The following is a 25,470-nucleotide window of genomic DNA, read 5'->3' as shown; positions in this document are numbered from 1 at the left end:
ATCGGCTGACTTTAACGCCTCGGAGTCAGCAGGCTTTACAGTACTAAAAAGCCTATATGTTGCTTCGTCTTAGAGCACGACATGTTTGGATTTGCGATGTTTTCATTTGGTGTCCGCATCTTTTTTTCGCTTGTCTGTGTTTCGGTGCTGATGCTGCTCTCTGGCTGGTCCGACGCGGCGCTCAGCCGCAGGGATGCTGCGGCGTTTCGTCCTTTTTTTTTTTTGTTCTCTATCATTTCTTATTGGGCAGCGCCCAGTCTCTCTCTCTCTCTCTCGGGGAAATGACGTCAGCGGCTGGTTGAAAATTAGCATCTCTCTTTTGTGAGGCAGTGCTGCATAAGGAGCAATATAAAAACCCCGAGACGGCAGCTGGACAGCCTTCTCCTGCCTGCTTGGATCAGAGCGCCGCACCCCACTCTCCGCGTTCTTGCAGGACTCAGTCACACAACAGGGGGAAGAATGAGAGAGATTGTTCACATTCAGGCTGGCCAATGTGGCAATCAGATTGGAGCCAAGGTAATATCGAAAAAAAGGATTATTGCGCGTTGATTATTGCTGCAAATTCACTGTGCAATTAATTGATTTTGGCATAATCTCGTGTAGTTTCACACCTTCGTAAAATGCATGAAAGTAGCATATATATTTTGAATTTTAAAAAAGAAGATGGAAAAAAAAACAAAAAAAAAAACTTGTAACATTGGCCGGGCGTGACTGCAACAAATGTAACTGTCTTTACAGGTCTTCGCAGCCTACAATGCGAAGTCCCCTTGACTGAAATGATCAGACCACACCTCGGTGCTTTATGAATTAATTAATTTATTTATTGGTAACAGAATAACGGCGTTGGCCTTATTCACAGTGTCGCATCATGGTCTTCTCATAACTGTAACTCTACCTAAGGGCAAAACGTTAACTTGAATTGTGAACAAATGCTATCATTAGCAAAATAGGCGAATGCAATTCATTTGTCCAGTACATCAGATGATCAAAAAACGCAAGCATTTTAATTTAAACCAAATTAATTTTGCAATTAATACCCCACTGCTGCAGTGGTGGCTTTCAAACTGCCACACCCTCCAAGCGCAGTATTCTAAGAAGCGGAGAATCGATTCTGAAGCAGGAGACTCAAACTGCACGATATTCCTAATTTGCGGTCACTCACGGCATATGACATTTGGGGTGCCAAGTCATACAGAATGATTTGTACACCCTGTGTCAGATAAAGCTCCTTCACAAGGACGGAAGGTGTTGCAAGTTACGCTGTGTGTTTAGATTTAATACATTTTGTACATTACGTTATTCACGCAAAATCGGTGCAGATTTGAACTCTGGACTCTCATGGGCACATCTTTAACAATTTTAGACACCAATTCAGCATTTTGGGCCGGATTGTTCTTTTTCACTTTACGGGATAGCCTCAATAGCCTTAAATAGAACATACCATACTATTTCCAAACACTAATCCAGTTCAGAGTCTTTATTTTGGGGGGGGGGGTTCAGTTGGGTGAAAGGCAGGGTGCCAGTCCATCACAGAGCCCACTCAGGCACACCCCCAAACTAAATGTAGATATGTCATTTTAGTTTCACCAACATCTGGGAGTGTATGAGGTAAACTAAAGAATCTGGAATAATCCTGTTTGGTGAGCCATATGCACTTTTGCACAGTTTTATTTTCACTTAACAGGATTACAATGAAAATTTGCAAAGGGTTAATAAGCTCATTTTTAAGCATTTCATTTATGGATGTGGTTAAAAGACATTTCCTTTCCATTGCTGCCTGGCATGTCCTAATCTGTTCTTCCTGCAGTCTGTCAGAAAGCCAAATGTATCAGCATGCCAGAGGCAGATTATTTGACAATCATGTCCCATCTTCCTGTCACTTATAATGAAGAAACAACAAGCAAATAATGTGCAGTGCCAGACGAACTGTCAACACTAAAACTATTTTTCCTCAAATTTATATTTTAAAAATAGTAAGCCAGTATTGCATTACATTAATGGATAATAGGAAGATGCCAATCAATAATATCTCTATACTAAAAATAGTATGCTAGAAGTGGGATTTTATTACATTACTGTGTAACAGAATGATCCCAAAGAATATGTGATGTAGTTGCAAATTCTAAAGCATTCCTTTTTTTGTTATGAAATTTTTATTAAATTTGGACTAGAGTCATCAATCATGAAAGAAATATAAATCAAACATTGCAAAACCTTTGTTGATGTTTTCATCATATACTATTACCACAAAAGTATGAATGTTCCTAAGTTAGAACCTTTGATCAAAAAATAAAATAGCTGTTTCAAAAAAAATGACTGAGAACAATGAACCATCCCTAAGTAGATCATAATGTCTCCTGGGTGACGGTGTCTTTGTAAGCTGCATGTTATCTGCAGGGAAAAGAAGTCTGTTTTCAGCCATACTGTTTATTTGTTGTTTTGTTTCCTTTGTTCAATCATTGTGACATAGGCGGATCAATCTTGATGAAGGGAATGCATTATTAAAGAACAACAATCAACAGCCAATTTTCCAACTTTAGAGTAATTGGTTTTGCCATTCATGGTGTTGTAGTGTAGCTGTTGCTGCCTCAAATCTGAATTCTTGCCTGGGTCAGTGGCTGTGGGGAGTTTCTCCCCATGTCTCCATTGGTTTTTCTTTGGGTCCTCTGGTTTGCTTCCCACATCTTAACAGAGTTACAGGTTGGGTTAAATGATTACTCAGAATTTTATGACTCTCTGTGTGTGGTTATGTGCACTTAGTAGATAATGGAATGACAACAGCATTTTCAACTATTAATTATTAAAACTACAGACTTTATTTTATATATATATATATGTTTATATATATTATGTATATATGTTTATGTATGTGTGTGTGTATATATATTTGTAATATCATTAATTAGCAATATCAGTATGAATTGGTGGTTCTATGATGGACTTGCAACATTTCTCGGGTTGGTTCCTGCCTTGTGGTCAATGCCGCCCAAATTGGCTGAAGCCACCTGTGACCTTAAATTCAATTAATCGGATATATGCAAATTGTGTTAGTCTATGATGTATGCACACGTGTTTCATCTTTTGACTTAAAGAATGGACTCCATTTTTAGACCTGTCATCAATATATAAACATTCTGCTTAGTGACATTGGAAGTGTGCACAAATTAGTTTTCAAAAAAGGTCCACCAGCTGGTCTGGTATAGTAACATTTCAAATACAGACAGAATGTCTCAGATTAATTTCTTTCCAGTACTAAGATATTGACTTTTGTTTAGTCTCATAACTCATTCAATGTACAGTAGATTCTTGTATATCCATCCGTCTATGCAGAGTGCAGTGACATTATTATATTTTAAAAACAGTGGATAAAAGCAGAGCAGCTGTAAAATGATAGGCAAACACCTGAAATGACCTTATTCTCCCCATGGGCTCAGTAATGCAATGAAGTCATTCTGTCTGACAGTCCTTAAAAGTATTTGTAATATAATGCATCTGTCCTATCAATAATTTATCACCTGATTTCTTCCCTCTGTGGAAAAGAAAAAAAAAAAGATTGAAGGCCTTTATTTTCCTTTAACAATAAATTTCAGCTAGAAATTGGCATTTTAAACGAACAACACCCTCTGTAAAGCTGATGGAGCCTACCCATCCCCCACTGCAAATCACTAGCTTTAGAGATGGCACCTGCTCCAGTTAAAAGACAGGATTTAGGAGAAAGCAGCTAATTAGGAATGTCGATGTCTGGCAGGCATATGTGCAGGGGAGGAAGCGAAAAAAAAAAAAAAGCAAGCCATTAGCATTCAGGGGTTACATACAGAAAAAAGACATGGAGGTGGGGGAAGGAGGGAGGGGTGAAGAGGCAGCTGCGTTCAGTCAGCAGCCAATGAGAGCAAGGCGAGAGCAAAGGGACCACAGCTGAGCCCAGGGATAGGCAGGCAGGGCCTCGTCTTATTCCCTTTTCAATTTTTCATTTTGCCCTTAAGTGACAACCCACTTTAATTGGATAAGTGAAAATGATTGGTTATAATTATATGGGTGTAGCACATCTTCACTGCCTCACTGTAATTTAGGCTTGATTCCTGCTATAAATATGCTTAAAATGCTTAAGACACCTGTTTTGCAGTAGGAACTTGTACGCTTTTATTTTTATTTTGTTCTCTGCATTGGTGCAACATGTAGTTTAGCTGAACTGAACGAGGAGAGCAATACCCACATCAATCTATTTTCTGTATATACTGTATATAAGACTCACAAGGCATCAGCATCACAAACAAACTCAGGGATTAACAATGAACAAGGCAGCAATCACCCTCATGCACAACCACATTCACTTGTGCAGCTTACAGAGTAAAAGTCTGCACAGACATAACAAAATTGTGCAAAATCAACAAAGACAACATCTAGGCCAGGATTCAGACCCAGTCTTCTGAAGCTCTGGGGCAACCACCATGCTAATTCTTTCGTTAACCTGCAGCATTATATTTCCAGATGGATGGCATTGTGGCCTATCCGTTAGCACTTCTGCCTCTTATCTCTACAGATCAGGGTTGTACTCCAGCGTGCCTCCTCTTTTGTGTGGCATTTGCCCAAGCCCACATGAGTTTTGTCTGTGTCCCGATGACAAGCATCTTACCTTGGTTGGCAGGTTTAAATTAACACAAGTGTCTTGATTAGTTTTGGTTTTCTTCCTTTTGATCCTTCTGTGTTAATGCTGTTGTAATGATAATGTGTTATTAGGTTTCACACATGTATTTGACTGGACATCATGGTGAACAACATTTATTGTTTGTAGCTTCAGGCACTTGAGTTCATTTTTTGGTCTGGATGTTTGAATGTTCTCTCTGTTTATATTCTACATCTCAAAGAAGTGCATGTTAGGCCACCTCAGAATGGCTTTCAATGAGTGTGTGAGGGTGTTTGAGTTACCCCATGATGGACTGTTAACCCATCTAGTGCAGATTCCTACATTACTCCCACTACTCTCAAGGACTCAATTTTTTTAAAGTTTTTATGGGAGTGAGCGTTGTAAACTCGAAACATCATATGTCAAGACGTTGTAACTCGAGGACTCCCTGTATATGCTATTTGACTCCTCCCAAAGCTTGGTTATACAAGATATTGAGTGTTTTGAAGTTCCACCTTTAGCATGGTACTAAAGAATGGTGACGTATTGCGTTTTGGTCATAAATGCAGATAAGTATTTCACTGTACTCTGTACGTATGACAATAGTAGTTTAATTACTACTCAGACACAGGACTGCTCAGCTCATGGTTGAAAGTGATCTTGTAAGTTATCAGTCCTTGCCAGGATAGAATGGATTTTATATTTTCTGAACATAAGGTCTGAAAAGAAGATTACAAAGTCTTGAGGCCTTTACACACATATACACATACACAAAGCATAGCAGAAGCAAGAATGTTGAACTTCCTTTGAATTACTTATGAATACTTTGAAACCACTTGTTTTTCCTGACTCACCTGTATGAGAAAACTCCCAAGTATGATATGCCATTTGACTTGTCTTGATGTTAAGTTATACAGGATCTCAAGCTTTTTAGAGTTACTGTGCACCTCTTTTTGCTCCCCTAGACCTGAAAACCCTTCCATTTTTGGCCATTTGGACCATATTGTATGCAGGAAATTACACTCTTATGATAAAGAGTAAACCAATAAGTGTCTTCCACAAAAATGATCAGAAGGACTTAAAGTTATATATGCCATATCAAACGACCCCAGGAGTTCAATCCGTAATGAGATACAAGGGTCAAATTGACTTCTTTTTACAGAACTTTCAAAAAATGGGGAGTATTGATTTATGCTATTTCCTGGTTGCTGATCATGAATTTGATCTTTTTTTGTTACGTGATTCTTTACCCATGGTCCTCACCCCATAAGAGTCACTCCCAGAAGGTTAAAAAAAATGTGGGGTATCATTTTAGACTATTTCAAGTTCAGTGATTATGAATTTGATGTTGTTATTGATTTTTGATCCTTTACTAGGGATCTAGTCCTCGATGATCCTCTTTCAGAGGGTGAAAATGACAAACATCTATTATAATCAAGAATATTTGGACTGAAATATTTAAACTGAAGCATACCTTTTAATATTCCAAATATTTTACAACTGTTATTATTTATTATGTACTTCTACCTTCTAAATACTTCTAATGTACTTCTAAATCATTACATTTCTTATGAACATCTAGAAGTAGGATGGATTATACTTTTTAATTAAATTCCAGTTTGGAATTGTGGGGGAGCAGAAAGCAGGGACTGACCCTGGGCGGGGTGCCATTCCACTGCCGGGGCACAATCTACACACATTCACACTCACACAGGGCCAGTTTGTAGTCATCAAATGAACTAACATAACATATGCATATGTTTTTGAAGGTAGGAGTTAAACTGGTGTACCCAAAGAAAAAACCATGCAGATGATGGGAAAACATGCAAATCATGTATAGCTTGTGACTGGGCTAGGAATTTGAACCTCTGAGCATGGAGCTGTAAGGCAGCAGTGCTAACTGCTGTACCACCTCAAGAAAAAATGACAATAAAAGCCCACAATATATATTAATAATTGCAAATTACAGATTTTTATTACAATGAAAAGTGAAATGTTCAACACTAATCATCAAGACTGTGCCACTTAGGAGCAAGACGCCTTAGGAACACTCAGTTTATTAATTTTGTCTTATTTTTCATACAGTTTCACGCCATTTTCTTTACTGTTTGTGACATACTGATCAGTACATAGACTGGGCTGGTGATGTGCCATCTTTGTTTCCTGTGGATGAGCAGGTTGACACATTGTTAAGCTCTTACTTCATGTTAAGACATGAAACCCTCAGTATCTCAGACAATACATTACTAAACAATATAAAATAATAATTACAGTGAAAAATGTGCTGTAATATCTTTGCAATATTCTGTTAATTTGTGGCCATATGGAATCATTTCAATTTTGTTGAACCTGTTGTTTTGCTTTTTGAGGTAACTTCTACTATATTATATATTTTGTTCCTTTTTAGAATGAGGATTGTAATTTGTTATCTGACTTGATGTCTATAAAACATTTCTAATGGTTACCTGATCTTTACAGTTGGAAAGGAGACATAGCATGATGGATGAAAGTGTGCCATTTTCTTCATTTAAACTTTACCCTTTTACTTGCATATGCTTTTTTTTTTTTTTTTAAAGAAAAGTCAACTGCCCACCACTACTACTAATTCATTTTGTTGTCATTCTGTTGAACAGATATTATCAGTGTCTACTGAGTCTACTTTGATGTACAGAGGTTTGTTATCTGCAATTTAATGATGGATAACTGTGCCCATGTATGTTAATACACAGTTTGTACCCTCATAAGACACATTGCTCCTAGTACACAGCCACATACAGACTTGTTAACTGAAGTGTTAACTTGTGTAATCACAAGGGGGCGTCAGACAGACCCAAACCACAGACACAATAATGCCGCAGACACACTTTCAATTCAAACAGAACTCTGACTCTATTCAAAGGAAGCAGCAGGCTTTCTTGTAAGCCCGACCTAGGTATTGCTTCCTGTCTCTTGTCCCAGTCATCCAGAGCACTTCTGGGTTGTGTGGAAATCAAGGCAGTACCCCCCAACAGCACCCTCTGGCGGACCCCAAAGACACCGGCAGGGTTGCATTTCCGGACTCCATTTCCTATTAAATCTAGTGGGTGTCCTAATTGGGTTTAGCCCTGAGGAACACTGCCACCTGCTGCGTGGGGGAATAACCTGCTCCTGGCAAGTCCGTTCTCCCAGTCCTTCCATTATGGCCTCCTGGCTAGGTATGAAACATTCCGTTATCTCGACAAGGATGCCTGTCCATCCTCCTGGGCACCCACACTTGTTAAAGCCATCTTTCCATTACAGAATTACTTACAGCAAAGCAGAAGGGAAAGGGGGTGGTATACCACAATTATGCAAGACAATTAAGGGAGAAGACTGGGATACCCAAAGGAAACTGACACGGGCACAAGAAGAACATGCCAGTTCCAGAACGACTATGACCTGCTTGGCAACAGAGCTTGTGAGTGATGACCTGTAATGTTAGAGAATTACACTGCATTGTGAGATATGTACCGCTTTTTGTACACCTTTTTATATTAAAAACCATCATGAGAAATATTACTACAATGCTCTATATATGATGTGTTTTTTAAGAACATGGAACACGTAAATAACCCTTTAGTTTATTAAAGCTAATGACATAATTAAGCATAAAATAGCAATAAAAAACTAATTGTACAAAGGGTTGAATTCCAAAGTTAAAGCAACTTCAGAAAATTCTAAAGGTCAAAATACTTTTTCAAACTTAGGGGGAAGAAACACAAAACACAAAATCTAAGACCTTAAACTAAGCAATAAATCTTTAACAAATTCTGCTTAAAATTCTTACAAAAGAGACCAGATATTCCATCATGAGAAGCAAAATCCAAATTCCTCAAAAACCTTAAAGTGTATTAATTAGAGAAAACTAAAATATAACTAATTATAACACACTCACTGCAAACCCGAATCTGTGGACAGCTAAACACAATGAAAACAGAAGTCAATGCCCCAGCCATTAAACTCGGATTCAAAGAGGCTTTAAATAAGGCAGCCTGCATGATTAAGGGGTAATGTCCTTTGAGCTCCCAATCAGGAGACTCAAATATGAAACAACAAATATAACATATGGAGAAAACAATTATAAAGTAATTAAGGAAAAGAAAGAAAAAAATAAAATTTTAAAAGTTACTTTAAAATGCAAATATAAAATAGCAAAAAAGAAAGGAACGAGACAAGTTAAGAATGGAACCCCATTGTTGTCCTGACAGTTGATAGTCATCTTCATCTCCAGTAGCTTACTTACAGTTGTTTCCACACATATTAAAATTAGAACTCTGGCTAAGAATCTCGATCAGAGCCATTAAGTTATTGCTATGTTACATCCCTGGCACAAGTATATTTTTTGTTTATTCAGTCTTTTGTTGAGTTTTCAAATATTTATTTTGTATGCTATGCTGTTAATTTTGGTTTAGGTTATGTTCATTTTATATACAATTTATTAAATATTGTGTTGTTTATAAATCATTTAGCATTTTTATTTTAAGTTAATATTATATGCGTTAGTGTCCATTGTTTTCTGCCCTGTTCCTTTATGTAGACCCTAAGGAGGCATGGTCACCTGATGATGTGTTGGGAAACTGCCCCCAGCAGTATAAACAGGGAATTTGAAGCTGACATGGCAGCATTGACTTTGCTTTGTTTTTTGATTCCCGTATTTCTTTTTTATAATTCTTGATTGTTTTTTATTTTAATTTTTTTGCCTTTTGACCCCTGCATTCTTTCAAGGTACTCTTTTTGGTGTATGATTTGTTAGATTGGTTTGCTTAAAAGACAAACCCTTTTTTGCTTCTTTTCCTCTGCATTACTTTACTTTGGAATTTTTAATTAAATTCTTTTAAGAATAAAGAAACTTTGCACTGTTTGTCCTGAAACAGAAGCTTCCAATGCTCTTCCTCTTCTCCTTTTGAGAACTTTGAATTTTAAAATCCTTTGCTTCAGTTTTGGGCCTGTGCAGGCTTAATCCCTGGCATTTGAGTTAGGGTCTAGTAAAGTGGGCAGGGTTGTGATTAAATATAGCAAAGTAAGTGTGAGGCCTCTGAAAATCCTCTAAAGGCATGGCCATAACCTAACCAGCCTGCCCAAGGAGACTCACCCCAAATTCAGCTACCCTAGCACACCCCAAACAAGTTGTTCTGGCGAAATTACAGGAATGCCCCAAAATATAGCAAAAGCCCCACAAGCAGAAGTGTACAAAAATGACAACTAAAGAAGCTTTATAAATGAAGTATTTATTAGAACACAATAGAAAAATACAAGTAAAACACTCAAAGGAGTACAAATAGGCAAAAAACAGGTGCCTAAAAGGTAGTCCTAAGCAAAAAGATCCAGATTCACATTCCAGAAAAAAAAAACAGAGACAGAAGCAAAATGAATCAAGAAAACCAGAAAACCCAAAGAAAATTGCAAAACTCACAACTCCTTCAAAAATATTGTTCTTTTACTCTTGAGCCTTTTCGGATCTGATTAAATACCCAGAGAGGGGACTCAGTAGTGGTGACGTGAGGGTGGCTTCTCCTGGGGGTCCAGCCATAAAGCACAGGGTATATCACATCATTTAAATTAATTTTCCATTATTACAAATATCACACAAAATACATATAAATATAAAAAATAATAATTCAGGAGCAACACAAATAACAATAAAATGTAAACATATTAATACATAAGGCAGGTCTGGCTTTTGTTGTTAGAAGTGTGCATCCCATTATGCAAGTGGCAGAATTTATGACAGTCAGAAGGGACAGGACAATAAATCTTGTATTTTAAAGGCCAGCATCCTGCCTACTATACCACACAGACTGCAGGGGCATTCTGGGTGCTCATCCAGGGGCCTGTGACTACAAGGGGCCTTTGCAAAAATGTCTCAACTGGCTCAATGAACATGGAGTATACATGCACCAAAATCAAGAGTGAGAAATGCTGCACTGCATTAATGACCCATTGTCTGCATGCTGCAATGTTAAAAGTATGGTCAGAGAGCTAAGTCACCCAAGGGCCTGTGGGAGTCTTAAAATGGTCTTGCTTTTAGGGGGTTAACTCTTACCATGATCTCATTACTGACACTAAACTGAATTAGGCGTGCTGCAAAATAGAATTGGAAAGGAGCATAGTATTTACTATCAAATGGTCCTGGATGAAATTATTTAAATTGAAAGGACTGAATCATTGAATAATGCAGTTTAAATGTAGTCAAATAATTTCTTTAATGAGCTCCTAAGTTTGCAAAGCGTAAAAGATGTCTCATTATATCACTTCCTCTCATAGTGAAACAAAGTAATTAATCCTATTGAACAAAATTATTAAAATAAAGTAGTAAATGTACAAAGAAGTGGAGTTAAAAGGGCAAGTAACAGTAAAGCCATAGAAGACAATATATTGAAAGGATGGAAGGTTTAACAATTAACTATGATACTGTTAGTTTTTTAAATCAAAACAGAAGAGAGTGGTCACTTATTAGGGCAGCTAACTTATAGGTACATGGAAGTGGGTTCAAATCTCAGCCCAACCTCAGTCTGTGTAGAGTTAAACCATTTTTCCCAGTATCTGTGTGAGCTTTTTTCAGGATACTATTGTTTATCCCATATCTGAAAAATGTATTTTAGCTGAATAAGTGGCTCTGAAATCACCCACTGTAGAAGTTTGTCCTGTGATGAACTTCAGGACCATGCAGAGCTGAGGGTGCTGTCAAGATATACTTAGGTTAAGCATGTTCAGCAATTAGATATGCATTAGTTGATTAAACACAAGGAAGCTGCACAAACAGCCAGGGAGACCTGCCTCTTGTGCAGCATTTTCTTCTAGGTGTTCGCTATTCATTTTAATAAGTATGACTTTGATTCTCTTAAAATAGACCTGCTTTGTTTGTGAATTATCCCACTGGCCATTGTTAATGTTAATCCCATTTATTTGATAGTCATTTCTTTACTTACAGAGAGAAAGAGAGAGGGAAAAACAAGCTTTAAGTTGAACTAACTACAGCCCAGTGCTACAATTATTGCATCTGTCTAGTTATAATAATGCTTTAGGGGCTTATTAGTCATAGTCAATAACTCAAAAAAGTTAATAATTACCAATGATAATGCTTATTTAACAATAGTAATGAGAGGTTCATGAACAATTTGTTCTTTTTAAACAACTCTTTTCAATGAATCATATGAACTCATTAGTGAACATGAATTAATTGTTTCAGTGGAGCTAAATGAGAGAGCTAAATCGCATGAGTGTCCATCCTGCGTGATGTCGTCAGTGTGTTTCACTTTATGATAAATGTTTAAAGCGCATGCGCAAGAACTGCCTAAATTATGAGTCTCGATTCATTTGATTCATGAATGAATCACTACCTCACAATTAATGTAACAATTCTCGTTCATTTGATTTGTGAACAAGTCACTACTCGAAAACCAGTCTAATGACACTCATTCATTTGATTTGCAAACAAATTACTATGAGTTGAACAATTCTCATTCACTTGTGATTCTGTAATGAAACATCTTATTTAGATTTAGGCCCTCAAGGGAATTAAACAACTTAAATGTCTGAGAATACAGCACAAATCTCCACAAATCGAAGGATAACCCTCCATGCTAGGCTAATATTAACAGGGCAAATGAAGAATGTTTATAAAGTAGTTTTATCAAAATATAAAGAAAAGCTCAAAAGGCCCAAAAAGAAGCATAAAAGTCGGTACTAAGCAAAAAAGTGCCAGTATGTTAGTGAAAAATTAAAATCCTTTAAACAGAACAAATGAAAACCAGAAAAAGCAGATTACTTACTATAACTCCATCACAAACAAATGATTCCCACTTGTAGGCCTTCTTAACTTACTTACTGTATATAGCCAAAGAAGTGGTGATATCAGGGTGGTCCCACTTCTTGGGGGTCCACCCACAAAGAACATGGAACAGAACTCCCTTTTGAAGATACAGTACACTGTTATTACATCACATATTACTGTAAATAAAAAAATAACATAGACGTGAGAAGTAATAATTTAAAATGAACAAAAAAATAACAAAACATAAAATGCATGTAATTTCAACCAATACAAGAGAGGGGTGACTGATAACAGTCACATGATCCATGAGATTTGTTGTGTTAAAAACAAAAATAAAGACAGTAATAAAAATTAGCTCAAAACACTAAACAAGTAGCAGAATTAAACCCAAAATAACTCATAAATACACATATACAAATGTGTAAATACTACAATGTGCTTATACATGTGGTTCCTGCCTTGTGCCCAATTCTACTGGGATAGGCTCAGCACCCTACAACCATTAGCTGGATTAATTGGGTTTGGTAATGGATGGATGGATAGACAGTATACTAAAATGGTATGTGCAGGACTTGTCCAACTGTCTGATGAAAAACTGAAAGCAGATACTGCATGTTTTGCTTAAGAATGTAGTTTAATTAAAAACAGATTTCTCATTAAAACATTAATATGTTCTATATTTTTGCTTATCTTTTATTTTGTTTTATTTTATATCTTAGATCATAATTGCTTTGGACAGTGTCACAGAGCCCCATACCTCAGTCACAACTATACCAGTCCCGAGTTCAAATAAAGTATTTTTATTTTCACACAATACATATTCACAGGCACTTCACAGCAATTTTCCCTCCTTGTTAATTCTATCTTTGTTGTCTTTGTATTCCTCTTCTTCCTCTTTCTCCTCTAATTCTCCCAGGTGAGCTTTGCCCAACCCCACACCTAACTCTGACTGCCCTGGGGAAGGTAAAGTGATCCTTTTTAACCTGGGGGTACTTTCAGCATATCAGCACTGTAACCAGGAAGTGCTTCCGGGTCAGGTGGAACTACTGACCCCATTAGCTCAGTCTAGCTCTGTGGTAACGTTTTGAAAGTAAATTTACCCCCACCTTGTTTTGTTCAGTAATTTGACTTTATACTTCTGCCATAATAAAGCAATCAAAAAAGGGAAATTTTTAAGATACTGCTTTTAACATTTTTATTTTAAGTTCAAATAACAATAACAATAATAATAGCACATAATAGTGCTGTTTCACTTATTTAAAATTAATGAGCAGATACTGGTATACCAGAATGAAACACGCTGTGTCGATGAGAACACATGAATCAGTGAGATGCTTGTTCTTGCTTTTCACCTATGATTTTAGATATTCTGGCATTGTTGTTGAAAGAGCAAGTCCCATGTCATCTTTGGAAACTAATCAAGATCTTCACAACTTCAGCTTTTTAAGTAAATTTATCCCCTATGTAGGCAAAATATATTCCCTAGGGTAAATTTAACCCCTGTTATAAACCCCTGCTCTAGTGGTACGCCTCCAAGGACCCCAACAGGGCTGCTCTCCAGTACTACAACACACATGCAGCTCTGGGGAAGTCCAAATGGGAGCCATACCAGAGGGATGTTGCCCCCCCCCCCAGGGTACTTGGGGAACACAAGGTCTCAGGAGGCAGTCCCCCGCTGTACTTAAACTATGATGGCTTCCCAGCCAGGAAAGGTACCACTTGTACCTTGGGGTTGGGATGCCTGTCCATCCACATCCTCCATTAGATAGCATATAGCATGTTGAGCTTATAAATGGCTGTGGCCTTTATATTAATAAGTTGATTTGAATTAATCAGGAATAAAACGTAATGTTACATGGCGGTTAAACTTGAGAGCCATACGCTAAGATTTTTATAATTATTTTAGAAAACAATTTATGCATTTAAAAGTAACTTTAATTTTTCCTGTAACCATGAACTGGGTTTTGTGGTTTTAATAATGGATATAGCTGCTCACTAACAGAGAAATGACCTGTTATGCCAAGCATTGAAATAAAGTACCTTTCATTTTCTGCACTTTGGTACCAACAAGTACTATCTTAATGTTATTTGCCACAAAGCAATATAAAAATTAAAAATAATGATATAGGAGTAATTAATGTGGTAATCTTAAATGTAATCGTTATAAAATTAGCACCAGTCATTTTTATTTTAAAATGGGGACAAATCCAAAAGAGATTCAGGAAGAGAATAGTATTGGAAGCACATGCAATGATAATTCTTAGCATTGGCCTTATTTTCATTTAAAATTAAAAATATGTGAATTGGATCACACAGTTTTAGAATTAAATTCCCTTTCTGGAACAGGAGCATGCAGCCTTTGTGAACTGGTTTGTTCAACAAATCCTGCTCTGTTACTGTCAGGCAGGACTAGCGCATAAAAGGGCCTTTGTTAGGAGCGAGACAAAGTGTGAATTCGCTTGGCAAGACTAATTCTCAGTGGCAGAAAGGGGTGGGAGTAGACAGGGATCTTACAATATGGCATTATCCTGGAATGATAATATTGTGATTTTTTTATGTTTTGCAATATAGTAAGGATTGATTATGAAATATAATGCAATTTATTTCCATTCTTATTTAGCTAAAAGAACTATCAAATCTAAATCAAAAATTATATCCCTATTGCCAAAAATGTCAATGAGGGTAGGAGCAAACAAAGCATCAGAAGGAGCATGTGAGGACTTTCAGCCAGGACTAGCTCTTGCTTTGCTGCTCAAAGCAAAAGTGGAAATGTTGCACCCAAACCACAGAGCTCTTGAAAGCAATTGCTATACACATAGTTGTAGATCGCTTTGAGGTTTTGCACAAGTTGTGCATGGATGTCAGATGGAAGATCAGTGGAGACAGGTCCCAAAGAGTGATTTCACCATGCGAACACACAAAGTTTTAGTGAGTGGGTGCCATTGGTAATTTTGGTCTACTATTTTTATCTACTAGTGGGGGAGGGAGAGATTGCCATCATGAGCCCCTGGGCACTTTCCCAAAACACCCTTATGGCAGATCTACCCTGATTACAGTTAACTAAATGCCACCCCCCAAAAACTAAATGCCACCCTAAGCAATTGCCTAGTTTGCCTATATAGTAGAGCCGGCCCTGGTTTCAGCTGAGATATCTTGCTTGTTTGTGAATTCTAAATTCAGTTTAAATGAGCCTGCAAATGCTGCAAACAGCTATAGCTGGAGAGATGGTCGTAAACTGAAGTATTTTATATTAACATGGCAATGTTTACAAAACTCACATTTCATATGAAGTTTTTTCTTCACTTTAACATTGTAACCCTAATGCTTGACTTGAATGTGAACAAAGCATTTGGTGTAGGAATCTCTGCAGCCGTGCAAACATTTATGGTATGAGATTTGTTGGATTAGATCTTGCTAATCATCCATCCATCCATCCATTTTCCAACCCGCTGAATCCGAACACAGGGTCACGGGGGTTTGCTGGAGCCAATCCCAGCCAACACAGGGCACAAGGCAGGAACCAATCCTGGGCAGGGTGCCAACCCACCGCAGTCTTGCTAATCATGTACTAATAAAATGCAGTGGTTTTTAATGCCAGTTTTCATAACATATACAGGATGACACAAAAATGCAAACAAAACATCCTAATAGACTGTTTGTATATCAATGATACATTCAGGCAGTATTCTACTGTATGGATTTTCTTTTTCCAGACATCTAGTGGTGAACATGTAAAAGGCAGTCAGATTGAAAGAACACAGAAGTCTAGTGATACTGATTGAAAAGTGGGGCTTTAGCTATTCAGGAGTGTTAAGATGAAGTTTTATATTGCAGGAAGTGTATTTGGTGCAATCTAGTACTTTCTCACTATGCTGTAAATAAAATGATCAATTCTTTTCATTGTAACTTATTGGTTCATTTTAATATGTGGTGCATCAGCCCGTGTTGCCTCCTTGTATACGATCTCTATGAAGTGGACATGTTTTCCTGCAGTCCAAAGACATTAAATTGTGTTGAGTGACAAGATTAAAGAGCAGTATCACGGCTCTCTAAGTTATCACTGCAGCCTTACAACTCTGATTTTTTTTATTTCTTGCCTGTCTGCTGTGTATGTATGTATGTTTGAGTTTCTCTATGGGTACTGTGGTTAAGATGTGCAGATTAGGTTAACTAAAAGCTCTTTTACATGCCAGTGTGGGGGGCTGTCCACAGTTTATTTTTGACTTGTGTGCAGTGCTGTTGGGATAAGCTTCGGCACCCCCTCAACCATCTGAAGCAGCACCACCATTAGATTTGATTAAGCAAGAATGAAAATGGGTGGATGAAAAATTCTAAACGCGGGTTCTACATGAAACCCACAGTGATCTACCATCCTTACCACTAGTGGTTTCTATCTTCACCAGGGAGCCCTTTGTTTCCCGGTAGTGGGTAAGTGGATTCTAAAAATGAATCAACATCAATGAATCAAATGAATCAATGAATCAACATTAAAGTTTAAGATTTGCTACTAAGACTCCAGCATACACTTCACTTTGTAGGTGTTTACTTTGAAATACCTGCTTTAAAAGCATTCACTCTATAGTCTTTGTCATTTTTAAAGGTAATAAAAATGCAAGAAAATTCAATTTATTAGCCACAGTACATTTTCTTTTTATGCCCCCATTACATTTTTAGAAAGATAATCTCTCTATCTTGTGAATAAAGTTGTGTTTTACCTGTGAGGAAGTAAATTGGTTGAAATTCTTGTCATTACAGTTCTGGGAAGTGATCAGTGATGAACACGGAATCGACCCCAGCGGAAACTACGTGGGCGACTCAGACCTCCAGTTGGAGAGAATCAGTGTCTATTATAATGAAGCCTCATGTATGTTGGGTGTTTTTATGCACACCGTCTTTATTCTCTTTTAATTTTTTATTGTATCATTTTCCTTATGAGATAGTAGATTTTGAAGACTTTTTGATAAAACTCACTGAAGGTTCCCTTTATTTAAACCATCTTGAGCCACTTAGTGGAAAAAGCAATAAAATGTCAAAGGATTCTACATTTATTTGAGTAATTTTATTTTCTGTAGTATCATATATGGTCCATGTTATCTGTTACGTAAAGTGTAATGCCAAACAGTCATGGAAGAGTTGCTTATGGTCAAACACCAAGCTAGTGAGGCACTCCTTACCCACTACACTAGCCCTGTTCATCCCTTTTCCTGCTTTCACTTTGCTGATGAACATCAGTATGAATATTTTGTTGTTAATATAAAGACATATTTGTTACCATGCAGTATAGTAAGTAACTATTTTGGATTCAGCAATATCAAAATACATAGAGTAGCTGGTAAGGGCTATTTGAAAGAGCAGCTATAAAGTATGTATGACTCTAATCATTTTTTAGCAGTGGAAATAGTCAGTCATGAAGGTTTTGTTTGTGATACCCATGCTCCTGTGCCTTATCCCCTAAAGCAAGGAACACACATTTGAAAGCAAAAAAAAAAAAGATTTTCCTTTTACAAGAAATGATCTGATGATAGTTAATTTAACCAGTAAAATTTACAGATGTATTTCTAACAAAGAACAGATTTTTTATTTTTTAAAAATAAATATCTACATATCTGTCTCTTTACAGCACACAAATATGTGCCTAGAGCGATCCTCGTGGATCTTGAACCTGGAACCATGGACAGCGTTCGCTCAGGAGCTTTCGGACACCTTTTCAGACCTGATAACTTCATCTTTGGTAAAGACAATTTTTATGTCTCATCTTTTTGTTCTTCATTCTTTTCAAAATCCATTTGCGTCACTATGTCCTATGGGAATTTCTAAAAATGTCTTTCATTCTGAGTAAAAGCTGACCCTTTACTTGAACTGTGTTATGTGAAACCCTTCAATAATTAAATGCATCAAATGCTTTAAAGTCTGTACATATTCTTTTCTCATTCATTTTACATTAGCTGTGCTAATTTCAGCCTAAACATCTTAAGCTTTCTAATATGTCAAATCCTTTGAGATCCAATTTAGCATATCAAGTGATTATTACTTACATAAGTGAATAATAAATTATAAAACAGTCAATTAAAAAAGTAATACCATTTGCAATATTTCAGCATATGAGAAGTATTAATTTCTATCAAAAATAATAAAATGTGTTGGTGATTCCAAACTTTTGAATGTTAGTATGTATCTATATATATATATATATATATATATATATATATTATAAGAGAAAGAGGAGGCAACGGAGTTCTAATGAAATGTTGGGGTGCCAACCGAGCCACTTCATTTACTGTTAAGGTCCAAAAAACTGAATGAAAATAATCACACAGTGGCGCAACAGAAAAGAGACCTACCAATTGCCTTCTTAGCCTATTTGGCTTTTAAATCGATTCAGTTCTCTTGAACAGGAGTATATCTAGGAGCCCCAACACATGGGTCTGCCTTTCCAAAGTGAGACACCATCTTCCATGAGCTCTCGGCTTTATATGGTCCTGAGCGAAAGAGGCTGGACTTATGAGGTAGTGGGCGGGGTTTAGGTGCCCTCAGAGGAAAAAAAGATGGTACTCTTCTCCTCAGGGGTATTGCTTGCCTTATTGGAGCCCTGAAGATGATCCTCAAGACATCCATGCGTGACAACACAGACACACACACTTACAAACACATACACACATATACAGTATATATATGTTTGCGTGTGTCATTCTTGCTGCATGATTTGTAAAAATATGAAACTTTGCCTATTCATTTGTATGGGTAACTAACGGCAAAAAATAATTTTTACATTTTTTTCCCCTGCCCTGCTCCCTGTTAGTTGACCTCAAAGATGGCAGCTGACACCAGTTTTAGCATTTGGAAGCTTCGTGAACCAATAATAATGTCTGAAAGACTAGGGTGAGGACAGTAACCATTGTTGGTGGGTAGACTATTATCATTTAGATGATGTTACACCAAAAATCAGATTTTTATATCTTACCCCACTAGAGATATAGGACCTCAAAAATTATGTAAATTTGATTTTTCTCACCTTGGATTAATGGGAATCCATGAAGGGGGAACCATTATCTGGATTTCATTTTTTTATGCTTTTCATCTAACAGGGTCTTTACAATATAAATAACATCTTTGTGCGTTGCTTAAAAAAATCTCAAAGTTAGTGAAAAGCAGTATTTGGTCATCAATTTCTAATGTGCATAAAAGAATAGAATGTGATCAATTTCAGAGTTTATGCTGAGAAAAACATTTTTGAATTATTTAAATATCTTTAGTGGTTTACCTGATATTTGACATCTTGCAAATGCTTCCGAATGCTAAAAATGGCTGCAGCCCCCATCTGTGAAGGGAGCTAGTGAGGTGTGGTGTATGGTAGAAGTAGAAACATTTGTAGAAACACACGAGTACAGTAACACTTCAGTTCAGGGTTTTAGTTTGTAATCAGAAATTTCATTATCATGGATAGATTTAACTTATATGTGGGTATGTGTTGGTCATGTTTTATGAGTTTTGGACTGGTGTTGTGGGGCTCAGCTCATGCCATCTGCTGTCTCCTTCTTTGGCTGCCCTGCCGCCACAAAGATTTTCTATGGCTAGCTCCACATGCTTTCATCTGCCTTGTTCACTGTTGAGTCATTCAGCGCATCTCAGGAGAGAAGTATCTCTGACTTTCAAGGAAATACTCTCTATTCATAACTCCTTTTCAAGGAATTGCAGCAGCTTATCCCAGTGATTCTGCTGTATGGGATTTCTTTTTATCTAGCTTGAACCCTCTTTATAATCTACATTTTAATTCCTAAAGATATTGCTTTGATTTTTGTGACATTACTTTATAAAAAAAATATCAATATAAGTACAGCACAAATGAAATAATAATAATAATAATAATAATAATAATAATTCTTTGCATTTATATAGCGCTTTTCTCACTACTCAAAGCGCTCAGCAATTGCAGGTTAAGGGCCTTGCTTAAGGGCCCAACAGAGCAGTCTCTTTTGGCATTTGCGGGATTCGAACCAGCAACCTTCCAATTGCCAGTGCAGATCCCTAGCCTCAGAGCCACCACTCCTCCTGCATAATACATAAGCACTTGCGTATGACAACTTTGCATTCTACAGTGCACACATTATTTACATGATGACTATTCTGTGTAAGGAAGTTGCCACTACCCCAGTACTCTAGAATGCTAGAATCTGAACAAGTGCAAATGTCATAGCACATTTTATGCTGACTTCATTATAAAGGAGCTTCACTCTCCTTAGGACTTGTTAACAGAGGTATTAATGTAAATGTAAGTGGAGATGCCCTTCAACTTTAAATTGATATAAAATTTAATATTGTCATGCATTTTAATAGATTTATATTTGTTTATGATTAACAGGCCAAAGTGGAGCTGGTAACAACTGGGCCAAAGGCCACTACACAGAGGGTGCCGAGCTTGTGGACTCTGTCTTGGATGTGGTGAGGAAAGAGTGTGAGAACTGTGATTGTCTGCAAGGATTCCAGCTGACTCACTCTTTGGGAGGGGGCACTGGCTCAGGAATGGGTACTCTTTTGATTAGTAAAGTGCGTGAAGAGTATCCTGACAGAATTATGAACACTTTCAGTGTAGTGCCTTCACCCAAGGTGTCTGATACAGTGGTTGAGCCATACAATGCCACCCTGTCTATCCATCAGCTTGTGGAGAACACCGATGAGACCTACTGCATAGACAATGAAGCTCTGTATGACATCTGCTTTAGAACCCTTAAACTGGCAACACCCACATATGGAGACTTGAATCACCTTGTATCAGCAACAATGAGTGGGGTAACAACTTCCCTTAGGTTTCCTGGACAGCTGAATGCTGATCTCCGAAAACTTGCTGTCAATATGGTGCCATTCCCTCGCCTTCACTTCTTCATGCCTGGCTTTGCTCCACTGACCGCCCGAGGAAGCCAGCAGTATCGTGCCCTTACTGTTCCAGAGCTCACTCAACAGATGTTTGACGCCAAGAACATGATGGCAGCCTGTGATCCCCGACACGGCCGTTACTTAACAGTGGCCACTGTTTTCAGAGGCCGCATGTCAATGAAAGAAGTAGACGAACAGATGCTAGCCATTCAGAGTAAAAACAGCAGTTATTTTGTTGAATGGATCCCAAATAATGTTAAAGTGGCAGTTTGTGATATCCCACCCCGTGGTCTTAAGATGTCCTCTACTTTCATTGGCAATAGCACAGCTATTCAAGAGTTATTCAAGCGTATCTCAGAGCAGTTTACTGCCATGTTCAGACGCAAGGCTTTCCTTCATTGGTACACTGGAGAAGGTATGGATGAGATGGAGTTCACTGAAGCGGAGAGCAATATGAATGATCTGGTATCAGAATACCAACAGTACCAGGATGCCACAGCTGAAGAAGAAGGAGAAATGTATGAAGATGATGATGAAGAGTCTGAAGCCCAGGGGCAAAAGTGAGCATTTCAGCAGCAGACAACAAAAAAATGGTCAAGCATTCTAATGATCTCTTCAAACCCTATGAGTGTGAAGCTTTTTCATGTCTTCTTTATTTTCTTATCCTGCTCTTTATTTGCTAATTGGTAGCGCTGGTTCTAGATCACTGGCACTAATGTGGCTTCATATAGTTTCATAAGCTGGTAAGAGAAATAACCCCCAAGGAAATCCAAGTGTTTTCAAACAGGTCAGACAAATTTAGAAATTTAGCAGCTCTTAGCACATTTATTTTGATAATGTAAAGGTCCTAATTTTTATTTTGTACTGGTTTGCAATTTTTTTTCAATATTTAATAAAATTATTGCTGTCAAAGGAGCTCTTTTGTTGTTGTGAATTTTATAAAGAGCACTGTTTTGTAGTATTATTTATTATTACAAAAGGGGAGGGTCTTTGTCCATCTGCTATTACACTTAGTCTAGCCTTTCATTAACTGAGAAAATTGAATACCTCTTGCAGGCCACTAACTCTGTTTATAAGATTGAATTATGGAAGTTTGTTACTTAAGCCAAAATTACTGTATAATTTTGAATAACATCCTTAAAAGATATAATGGCACAGTGGGTAGCACTGCTGTCTCATCAACTCAGTGCCCTGAACTGTAATTATGTGGGGTTTGTACTTTCTTCCTGTTTCATGATGGATTTTCCTTCAACATCCCCAAAGAAGTGCAGGTTAAGCAAATTTGTATTTCCAGATTGGCTTCTTTGTGAGTTTGTGTTTGTAAAATATGTGAGTAGGACCAGTGATAGAGTAGGGCTACTTCTCACCTTGCATGCAATGGGCCATGATAGGCACAGCCTTGTTACAACCCTAGTTTAAGAATAGAATATTAGAACATTAGAACAATCTAGATTAGAACAGGCCATTCAGCCCAACAAAACTTGCCAGTCATATCCTCTTCATTTTTCTAAAAAAACATTGTCAGGTTTTGAAAGTCTCTAAAGTCTTACTGTCTACCACACTACTTGGCAACCATGTGTCTAAGGTTCTGTGTGAATGAGAAACTTCCTAAAGTTTGCGAGAAATTTACCCTTAAAAAGTTTACAACTGTGTCCCTGTGTTCTTGGTGAACTCATTTTAAAAAACAATCTCTATCCACTGTACTAATTCCATTCATAATTTTAAACACTTCCATCATGTCACCTCTTAATCTTCTCTTGCTAAAACTGAAAAGGCTCTTCATCATAATTCTCCCTCTGTAGCACTGAAATCATCCTAGTTGCTCTTCTCTGGACTTTTTCTAGTTCTGCTATGTCCTTTTTGCAGCCTGGAGACCAACACATCTTGCAGTAATCCAGATGAGGCCCCACCGGTGCATTATAAAGCTTGAGCATAACTTCCTTGGACTTGCATTCTACACATCGTGCAGTATAGCCTAACATTCTCTTGGCCTTCTTAATGGCTTCGGAACACTATCTGGTATTTGATAGCGCCAAGTCCACTATAACTCCTAAATCCTTCTCACAAAAGGTGTACTCTCAATTTTCAAACTTCCCATTGTGTATTCGGATCTAATGTTTTTATTTCCTACATGTAATACCTTATATTTACTGAAATTAAATTTCATCAGCCACAAATACACCCAAGCCTGCTGTCCAGGTCTCTCTGTAATGATTTAATGGGTTCTAGATTATCTGCCAATCCATTTATCTTGGCATCATCTGCCAAATTAACCAGCTTGCTACTTATATTCCTATGCTAATCATTTATATATATATATATATTGCGGTTTTGTTTCCTGCCTTGCGCCCTGTGTTGGCTGGGATTGGCTCCAGCAGACCCCCATGACCCTGTACTTAGGATGTAGCGGGTTGGATAATGGATGGATGGATATATATATATATATATATATATATATAGCAGCAGCCCTTATACTAACCCCTGTGGAACACCACTCTTGACATCAGTCAATTCTAATAGGGCTCCTCACACCATTACCTTCTGCTTCCTGTGTCTGAGCCAATTCTGCATCCATCTACAAAAATCACCCTGAACTCCCACTTCTTTTACTTTGATGGCCAACCTCTCATGTGGTACCTTATTAAATGCTTTCTGAAAGTCAAGATAAATAGTATCACATGCTGCACTTCCTCATAGAATTCCAGAAGTTTAGAAAAACATGACCTCCCTCTTCTGAACCCATGCTGACTGTTCAGAAAATATTTTATATGTGTCATGTGCTGCACAATCTTATCCTTAATAATTCCTTCCATTAATTTTCATGTGATGCATGTTAAGCTTACTGGCCTATAGATGCTTGGATCTGTCAAGTCTCCCTTTTTATAAAATGGGACCATATTTGTCATTCTGCAGGCATTCGGAATTTCCCCACAGTACAGTGACATCCTAAAAATATGCGTCAAGGGTTTACATATGTAATTGCTTACCCTTAAGGACTCAAGGGTAAATATTATTTGGTCCTAGAGAGTTGTTTAATTTCAGCCTATTTAATCTGAGCAGTTTGCATGTTCTCCCCGTGTCTGCGTGGGTTTTCTCCGGGTGCTCCGGTTTCCTCCCACAGTCCAAAGACATGCAGGTTAGGTGGATTGGCAATTCTAAATTGGCCCTAGTGTGTGCTTGGTGTGTGGGTGTGTTTGTGTGTGTCCTGCGCTGGGTTGGCACCCTTCCCGGGATTGGTTCCTGCCTTGTGCCCTGTGTTGGCTGGGATTGGCTCCAGCAGACCCCTGTGACCCTGTGTTCGGATTCAGCGGGTTGGAAAATGAATGGATGGATTAATCTGAGCAGTATTTCTCCCTTTTTTTTCTTTGTAGCTTCTTTTTTAAGTCTTTATTAATCACTGCAGAGTTTTTTAAACTTCCTACTAAATGCAAATTTAAGTTGTGTACCTATCTTGCATTACATGTAAAACGTTTTTAAAACTGTTCCACTGCTCCTCGAGTGTCTCCACACTTACCTCAGTCTATCCTCCTTAGACACTGCCGCATCTGCTCAAAATCTGCCCTACCAAAGTTAAACTTAAATGCTATTCTTTAACTTGAATGTTATGATTTATCATGCTATCTGAATTCCTGGACACTAATTGTATAGACTCCCAGTGACTTCGCATATTTTTTTTCTATATATTTTTATTGGATACTATGGTTTTCTACCCATATCCTATAGAGATGTGTGTTAGGTTGATTGACCTTAATATATTAATTCCTTCATGAATGTAGGCATGAGTTAGTGTACCTTGTGATGGCTTCATTTCTGAAATGTTCCCATACAGTTCTGAACTAGGTTAAATATATGGTTAGTGGGTTCTTGGAATATTCCATAAATCTGTAAAGTTCAGTGTTGCAACATTTTCCAAAAGAGTAATTTTTTTTGAGTTGATTTGAAATTATTTGCCATCATATGCTACATCAGCAATACTGGCACTTCATTTATGTGTAATTGAACCTTCTTCTCACTGAGCTTAGCTAAGTACCATTACAAGTTTATTGGATCATTCTTTTTATGATAAATAGAAATAAATTAATTCATTTGCATGAAAAACATTTATATTTGAATACCAACTGTAAATTTGAGGACCTTAAAACAGTGGCTGTACTGTAAGCTGATACTAGAGGATTTTGAAGTA

General features: G+C 37.5%; 1 protein-coding gene across 1 annotated transcript; it reads left to right on the top strand.

Annotated features, from left to right (window-relative positions):
* The first annotated feature begins 276 nt into the window (after positions 1-276).
* LOC114657896 (tubulin beta-3 chain) lies at positions 277-22,202 on the top strand. Its single transcript, XM_028809851.2, has 4 exons — positions 277-516; positions 17,172-17,280; positions 18,037-18,147; positions 20,776-22,202. Exons 1-4 carry the CDS (start codon positions 460-462, stop codon positions 21,849-21,851), a joined length of 1,353 nt encoding a protein of 450 aa, XP_028665684.1. The 5' UTR covers positions 277-459; the 3' UTR covers positions 21,852-22,202.
* The last annotated feature ends 3,268 nt before the right edge of the window (positions 22,203-25,470 follow it).

The sequence above is a fragment of the Erpetoichthys calabaricus genome, chromosome 9, assembly GCF_900747795.2.
Source record: "Erpetoichthys calabaricus chromosome 9, fErpCal1.3, whole genome shotgun sequence".
Taxonomy (NCBI): Eukaryota; Metazoa; Chordata; class Cladistia; order Polypteriformes; family Polypteridae; genus Erpetoichthys; species Erpetoichthys calabaricus.
This window is presented reverse-complemented; position numbering and strand designations above follow the sequence as displayed.

Bases quoted from the DNA above. Each gene is read 5' to 3' on its own strand.
- LOC114657896 (XM_028809851.2), top strand. From the start codon at position 460: ATGAGAGAGATTGTTCACATTCAGGCTGGCCAATGTGGCAATCAGATT. The intron at 517-17,171 runs GTAATATCGAAA...TTGTCATTACAG, and splicing joins GCAATCAGATTGGAGCCAAG to TTCTGGGAAGTGATCAGTGA. The intron at 18,148-20,775 runs GTAAAGACAATT...TATGATTAACAG, and splicing joins ACCTGATAACTTCATCTTTG to GCCAAAGTGGAGCTGGTAAC.